We start from the raw sequence: 7718 nt of genomic DNA, 5'->3' as shown, positions 1-7718 counted from the left end.
TACTATGTGGGCGAAGCATAGCCTGATGCCTGGATGTATGGGCGCCGGTTTATCACGTTGATGCTCACTACGCCATTGCATTGTTGTGTGCATTGCATAGTTACTGGTAGTTATTAGTTCTCGGACGGGAGTACCGTTCCGAAGGAGCTTATAGCTCGAGTGTCGGGAGTACCGACAGGGATGGGTGTCGGGAGTACCGACATGGACGGGTGACGGGAGTACCGACCCGGTACAGTGCGCATAGGATGCTGGGGGTATTTGTTACCGTCCAGGGTAGCGACAGGTTGGTATGGGACTTGGGTGCCAGGTGTCATATGTGAGCCCCAAGGACCGGTATGTGTTTTTATTATGCTATGCTATTGTGTTGTAGCGTCTCATGGCTTGTATGTGCCTGGGGGCTTATTTTAGGAGAAGTTTATTGGTTTTGTGCAGTCTTCAGCCTTTCTTTTCTTATGCTTGCTGAGTCTCTCAACTCACCTTGTTTTTCCATCATTCCAGGTAGTGGCAGCGTGGGCCATGGCAAGGGAGTTAGCTTTTGGTGGTAGAGTCGGTATGGTGTACAGGTAGTCCCGTCAATCCTTGTCAACTCTGATGATTGAGTAGGGCTTACTTTATCATTTCTATTGTGCCATGTCGTTTCTCGAGTCTCGTGTATGTTGGCACAGGAGTCTGTGTTTATTTATTTATCATGTAACCGCTGTGATAGCGGGGTATCCGTAGTGCATGCATGTGTTTAGCTTCGTTTCCGCTGTTCTTATTTTTGTGTATGCATGCCAGGGTGGTTTTTGGTCTTGTGCCTCATTCTTTTCTCCTCCCGTAGGCGCTCCCGTTTGGGTAGTCCTGGTGGTTGGGGATATTCGGGCGGGGGTGCTTACAGAGCGCGCCCATGTGGCTGCCTTTTGCAGCCACGTATCCAGTAGCTAATTTCCTGAAAAAAAAAAAAAGGGAATTTTCTCCCACGACCTTCCCTACCCCTTGGCCTATAAATAGGCCATAGCATAGTCTAAAATGGAGGATTTTGGGGGAGGTTTTGGAGAGAAATTAGGGATAATTTTGGAAAAATTAAGAGAAATTTTGTCCGTGTAAAATTGGGCTATGGCAGCAATCCCGGTATGCTGCAAGAATTAAGAAGATATTTAAGACAAGTTCTCTTCCTAGTTTTTGCAAGTTTTTCTTCCTCTTTGTCAATTAAGAAGCAAGGTCTCAGTTTTTATTAATATGCAAGTTCAGTTTCTCCCTCTTCTCAAGTGCATGTTTTTAAATTCTATGAAGGCAAGTTTTTCTTCCTCTTTGTTTCATCTAAGAGGCAATATCTCAGTTTTCTTATTAAAATGCAAGCTCTTAGTCCCTAATCTTTTAAACTGCAAGTTCTTCTCATATTTTGTAAGTCAGTTCCTCTTTTCTCAAGTTATGTTTTAAATTGCAAGTTCTATTTTCTAACTCTTGTTATTGCAAGATCTTATCACTTAATTTCTAAATTCCATGATATTTTCCTATTTTACAAGTTATTTCCTCTTTTCCAGTAAATTATTCCATGATTTACATTTATACCTATTGAATCTCAAATAAGGTTTGTATCACCCTATCTTTTCTTGGGAATGATGCTTTATTGTGGACATGCAAGAGTTTGATGTTGTCTTGCATGAATGTTGCCCCATTGTGCATATTGTTTCATTAATTGCATGCTAATTATGTATGAGAAGTTATTATAAATATGCATGCTATGAGGATGCACGAAGTATGTGCATGAAAATGATTTTTAAATGAATGTGTAAAAGCCTCATGATGTGCGCAGCAGCTAAGTCCGCAGGATATATCTGCAGAGAAAGTGTTGAGCTCAAAGTTGGACTTCAGTCCCATGTTTATAGTTCTAAAAAGTACTGCATATGAGCATGGATGCATGTATCATTATTTTATCATGTGAAAGTACCCTAAATGGAATTCATGTCTCTTTTGCTTCTTGATACCCGTGACTCTTATGCTCGCTTTCTTCCAGTTATATTTGTTGGGCCTTGTGGCTTATGTTTGCTTGCATTATTCCAGGTAAGGATAAGGTTAAAGTAGAGGGCGAGCCAAGTGAGGCAAGATCCATGGGATAGCAGTGTGTACAGAGCCGTCTCAATCAAAGGTCCCTGGGGGTGTTTGTGTTGTGTAATATTAAATTACAATGTTTTAAAAATCGGACCGGAAAGCGAACCGGTCTATTAACTGGGTCATGGGTCAGTTGGTCCAACTGGTTGAACCGGAGTGGTTCGACCGGATGATGTCATAAATACATATATATATAATTTATTAAAGATAATTTATATCCTACAAAAAATAATTAACTAAAAATTATAATTAATCATCCTAATAAAATAAATAATCAATAATATCAATACAATTATAATAATTTTAACTAAAATCATCAATATAGTTAATGGCATGGGAATGATTGCTCAATAGGACATATAGATCTTAACTAATAAAAATTAGCAAGAATGTTTAACAGCCTAAGAAGTCCACAATACGCAATCAAAAATGGTTAAGAGACCATAATCAATAATATCAATATAATTTTAACTAAAATCATCACAAGACTTGTTAAATGCCCAAATCCAACAAGATTAATCATATCTCAATATCAAAGTATTCTTAAACAATGTTGTTTGACAAACAACATCCAATACAAACACAACATCAACCACTCATCAATTTCAAATTATCTCTAACAAACACAATTTCAAACTCATAATGGATATTACAACCAATCTTCTTCATTATTTTCATCTTCCTCTAGTGAAGCACCACCTTTGCCATCTTCATTGTCTTCATCAAGTACCATAAATTCAGCATCTTCATTGTCTTCATCATTTTTTGGATGTTCTTCAATCATACCCTCTAGCTCATCAATGTCAAGTTCGCCTTCTTCCTCTTCTTCTAATATCCAAAACTCAGTTTTGTCGATTGATTCATAATCAATAGGGTCATAAGATCTTTTGTCAACTTTAGACCTATAAAAAGTAAAAATAATCACTAAATCAATGTTTGAAAATAAGAACAAATAAAATAAATAAATTCTTGTATAAAATGGTTTCATACCCATTTTGCAAACGCAAATTGTAATGAACATATACCAAGTCATTGAGCCTTTGATGTTCTAATCTGTTTCTCTTTTTAGTATGTATACGCTCAAACACACTCCAAAGAAGATGTTTGACTAAGAATTCTTATTGCCAACTTTTGCAAAGTTGGCGCATCATAACCAAATATCTTCCACCAATCATCTAAATAAACAAACACAAACCTATTACAAGTTTGATAAGTAAATTTTAAATAACAAGTTTAATTTATGCTTACCGGGTCTAATAGTCCTGCAACTTGTAATAGCCAAATCTCGTGAAAAACCTTGCTCTTTATCTCGAAAAAATGGAATCTCATCAACTAGTTTTTGCTTCTTGTAAAGTTTTTTCTTGTCAATTACATCCAAAACTCCTCTCATAATTTCTGGCTTTTTGCAAGAATTTTCTTGATCATATTGAAAAACTGGATTGAACCAATATGCTGCAGCATGAAGATCATGGCGTAACATTCTATCCCATCATCCCTTGATCAATGCGGTATAAGGCTTGTACAAAGTCTTCCTTCCTTTGAATAAATTTTGTATCCCTTTACGAGCCCTATACATTCCATCATAAACATACCCTAATGATGGTTTTTCATCAAAATCACAAATGCGCAAAAGGCATATCAAAGGTGTCATTATTCTGACAAAGATTAAGCTATTGTTCCAAAATCTTTCATTTAAAACAATTTGCTTAACTTCTCTACCTTTTGGCATCTTAAGAAATTTTTTATAGCGATTACTTACCACCAAAGCTTGCAGGTGATCTTTGTGATCATGTAAACTCTTCAATGCAATAAATGTTGTGGCAAAATGAGTAGCTCCTGGACGAACTATCTCTTTCCAACCAGGTCTCATCCTCAACCAATTCAAGGTCCATTTGTGATTGTAGATGAAAATAGTGACCTTTGAAGCTAAAGTAGCAACATTTTCCACATCATTCATCTCTGACATATCTTTCATAATCAAATTGATACAATGAGCAGCACATGGAGACCATCGAATAGTAGGATATCTCTCTGAAAGTTTCCTCCTAGCAGCTTTATAATTAACACCATTGTTTGTCACCATATGAACCATATTATTTGGACCAACAAACTCAACAATCTCTGCAAAAAGATTACATAATGTTTCAACATTCATTATGAAATTTGAGGCATTAACAGACTTGATGAATGATAGGCCCTTTGAACAATACACCAAAAAGTTAATCAACGGCCTTTGCCTAGTATCTGTCCATCCATCACCCATAATTGTGCATCCGACTTCAGCCCAATGTGATCGAAAAGAATCAATAATTAGCTTGATTTGTGTCTTTGCATCCCTCAATAAATTAACATGCAATGCATGATAATTAGGAGCCTTGTATCCATGACCCATACTAGCTATTTTGTCAACTGCTTTCTGAAAAAATGGAGAATTCACTGCATTTGTTGGAATACATGCATCATAAAACCATAAAGCAATTGCCATGTCAGTGTCATGCCATCTTTCTTTACTTTGCACACAAGCCTTAATGGAAGGTTGTTTAGAATCTTGAACTCCATACTTGAAAAATGATGTCATCTCTCCAATTTTTCTCTTTCCTTTAGAGGATGCAAAACTACCACTTTTACCATCTTTAGTTGTAAAATGTTGGATCTCTTCAATCTCATCATCATCATCAAATTGAGGCCCACTCTTCTTTTCTTTTGCCTTTTGCAAGTTTTCTTATAATGACCCTTGAATCAAAAACCTCACATCTCTTGAAACTTTTTTACAAGAGTCAACATTTCCCTTCATTCCAGCTAGATGTTGCTTCATTCTATTAATGCCTCATCCTGTGTTATGTTTTTGACAAAAAGTACATATTAAGACCTTCTTTCCTTCAGAATTTTTTGCTTCGGTAACATATCTCCATGCTATGTCTTTTTTCTGTCTAATAGTTGCTCCTTGACTAGGAGTATATTGATCTAACGACTGCTCTTCACTATTTGGAGTTGATCTTGAGTCAACAGTTTCCATTTACTAAAAACAAATAAAAGCACAAACAATTACACATATTCCAACTAATATTACACAAACAAATTAATTAATGGGGCAAACTGTAATGAAACTAGTAATATAATTCATAATTCATAAACAAAGAAAATAGTTACAACAAATAGCAAACTTTAATTACAGTTTAAGAAAATTCCATGCAATTGAAGGATGATTCAAACTTTAATTACAGTTTTTGAGTAACTTTAATTGTAACATAAATGTGGAGGATGATTCCACGCAAGAAAATTATCATAAACCCAAGAGAAGTCAACAAAGAAAGGAAAAACTAAAATATTACATAAAATCTTAGCCCCAATCATATTTATATTGCATAAAATCTTAGCCCAAGTAACTGTAAGTTTCGAGAAGAACAGAGGTTTTTTTCGAAGAAGGCAGAGGAAGGAAAAACTAAAATATTACATAAAATCTCAGCCCCAACATACTTATATTGCATAAAATTTCAGCCCAAGTAATTGTAAATTTTGAAAAAGAAAAAGAAAAAGACAAACGAACCAGACTAACCTCTTGAATGAGAAGCACGAGTAGCTGCAAGGTACGATAGCAAGAGGAGTGTGGTGGCAAGGTGCGATGGTGAGAGGAGTGCAATGAAGTGTGGTAGCGAGGTGTAGAATCTCAAATCTGTAGATGTGCAGCAGCAATGAAACTAAGAAGAAAAATATTCAGAAAAAAAGCTGCGAGAGGCCAAAGCAGCAACAAATGAGAAAGGTAAAGTGATTAACCCTAGGTAGCCCAAGTACCAACTAAAATAATTAAAAAATCGGGGTTAACCCGGTTTTCGGTTCTGACCTGGTTCATCGGGTTATCTCGATTTTGACCGGTTTAAACGAGGGTCAACCATATAGATATAACCAGACCGGATGGTAGACCGGTTCCCGGTTTAACCGGTCGAACTGACCAGTCCGGTCCGATTTTTAAAACATTGTTAAATTAGGATTGTTTATGTTTTAGAGGAGATATGGACCCCGATGTGGTGTGTAATATTAAGTTGCTCTTGTTTATGTGAGCATGTGAACACTTTTGTGTTTGTCTATGAGTAAGAATATATGAGTGTGGCTTCCATTGTCAATGTCAAGGAGGATGTGTAATGTTTTAATAGGATTTGGCATTTATGTCATCTTATTGTGGGTCCCTGGTTAGGGGCGCCTACAATTTGTGGTATCAGAACTAGGTTGAGATGAGTCTCTGTACACATAGGAATGTTGGGTAAAGTTAAAAGTATTTCTAGCAAATAGATGCAAGTCTAAGTAAGAATTAAACTCTAAAAATGTTAGTTGTGCAGGAAAATGAGTGCTCGTCAAGGAAGGCCACCAACTTGAAGCCTAGGACATGGCCAACCTACACCCACACCTGCACCTATGCCTGATACTTCTGGGAAGTCCAATGGAGGACTGCGATAAGAGATGGATGAGGTGCACAAAGCTTTAGCAAAAATACGGAAGATGGTTGAGATGCTTGCTGCCAATCAAGTAAGGAATGATCAGGGGCAGGAATAGGTACGGTAGGAGGCCAAGAATAATCGTGGTCAAGTCTCCAGTCCAGAGGGTCAAGGGATGCAAAAAGGAACGAGTAACAAGAAGAGAAAGTGGGAAACACGTCCAACAAGCGGGATGAAGAAAATTTCGCCATGTGGTAATTGTGGCAAAAAACATAAGGAACCCTATCGCTTTGGTAGTAGAGTTTGCTATTTGTGCGGACAGGAAGGACATATGCGAAAGAAATGTCCTCGTAGTCAAGATAAGACAATGGTTAACATAGGAGTGCAGTACTTTCAATGAGGACAGAAGGGGCATCTAGCAAATAATTGTCCGCAACCAGCCTAATCTCAGTATGAAGGGCAAAGATTCAAAGGACAGAGACCCCAGTTTAACCAGAGCCCAACAACACCCAGGGCATAAGGAGGAGTCCCACAGATGATGATGCCACAAATCCTACTACTATAGACAAAACCTGTGAACAGGGAGAGATATTCGCCTTGACGGTAGCAGATGCAGAGCAAGGGAACGAGATTATTCAAGGTATTCTTTCTTTATATGGCGTAGATGTGCGTGTGCTTTTTGATACCAATTATACTCATTTTTATCACACCACATGTTATATGTTCCCATCCCTAGGATTATATTGTCATATTACCTAGTTGTGTCTACACCTGGGAATGCGGTGTTAGTGGGCAGTGAGGTACCCCAGAATTGTGAAATTTGCGTGTATAAGAAGAAATGTCCTGGCGACTTAGTGGTGCTGGGCATCAAAGACTTTGATCCTATCCTAGGTATAGATTAGTTATCCCGACACTGTGCTAAGGTTGATTGTCGAAGAAAGGTGATTCATTTTGAATTACCCCAACAACTAGTTATTGTGTATAGGGGTATTAAGATCCCAATGGTCTCGTTAATGAAGGCAGAAAGATTGGTTACAACACGATTGTGAGGCGTACCTTGCCTTGGTAACCACCGATGGGAACAGTAAGGCAAAATTATCGGAGCTTCTAGTGGTTTGTGAGTTCCTGGACGTCTTCCCAGATGAATTGCCAGGCCACCTCAAAGAAATGTGGAATTCTCTAATAACTTAGTGCCAG

At 37.7% G+C, this 7718-nt stretch overlaps 1 protein-coding gene across 1 annotated transcript; it reads right to left on the bottom strand.

The window, feature by feature from the left end:
* Positions 1–3707: 3707 nt before the first annotated feature.
* Positions 3708–5107, bottom strand: LOC127809265 (uncharacterized). The gene is made up of 3 exons (XM_052348029.1): positions 4961–5107; positions 3851–4798; positions 3708–3761 (listed from the first exon to the last, which is right to left on the bottom strand). Exons 1-3 carry the CDS (start codon positions 5105–5107, stop codon positions 3708–3710), a joined length of 1149 nt encoding a protein of 382 aa, XP_052203989.1.
* Positions 5108–7718: the final 2611 nt, after the last annotated feature.

This window comes from Diospyros lotus, chromosome 9 (genome assembly GCF_014633365.1).
Source record: "Diospyros lotus cultivar Yz01 chromosome 9, ASM1463336v1, whole genome shotgun sequence".
In the NCBI taxonomy this organism is placed as follows: domain Eukaryota; kingdom Viridiplantae; phylum Streptophyta; class Magnoliopsida; order Ericales; family Ebenaceae; genus Diospyros; species Diospyros lotus.
This window is presented reverse-complemented; position numbering and strand designations above follow the sequence as displayed.

Excerpts from the sequence above, each read along its gene's own strand:
- LOC127809265 (XM_052348029.1), bottom strand. The coding sequence starts at position 5,107 with ATGGAAACTGTTGACTCAAGATCAACTCCAAATAGTGAAGAGCAGTCG. Across the intron at positions 4,799-4,960 it reads AAAATTCTGAAGGAAAGAAG|GCAAAAGAAAAGAAGAGTGG; the intron begins GTCTTAATATGT and ends AACTTGCAAAAG. Across the intron at positions 3,762-3,850 it reads ATCACCTGCAAGCTTTGGTG|CTTAATCTTTGTCAGAATAA; the intron begins GTAAGTAATCGC and ends TTGGAACAATAG.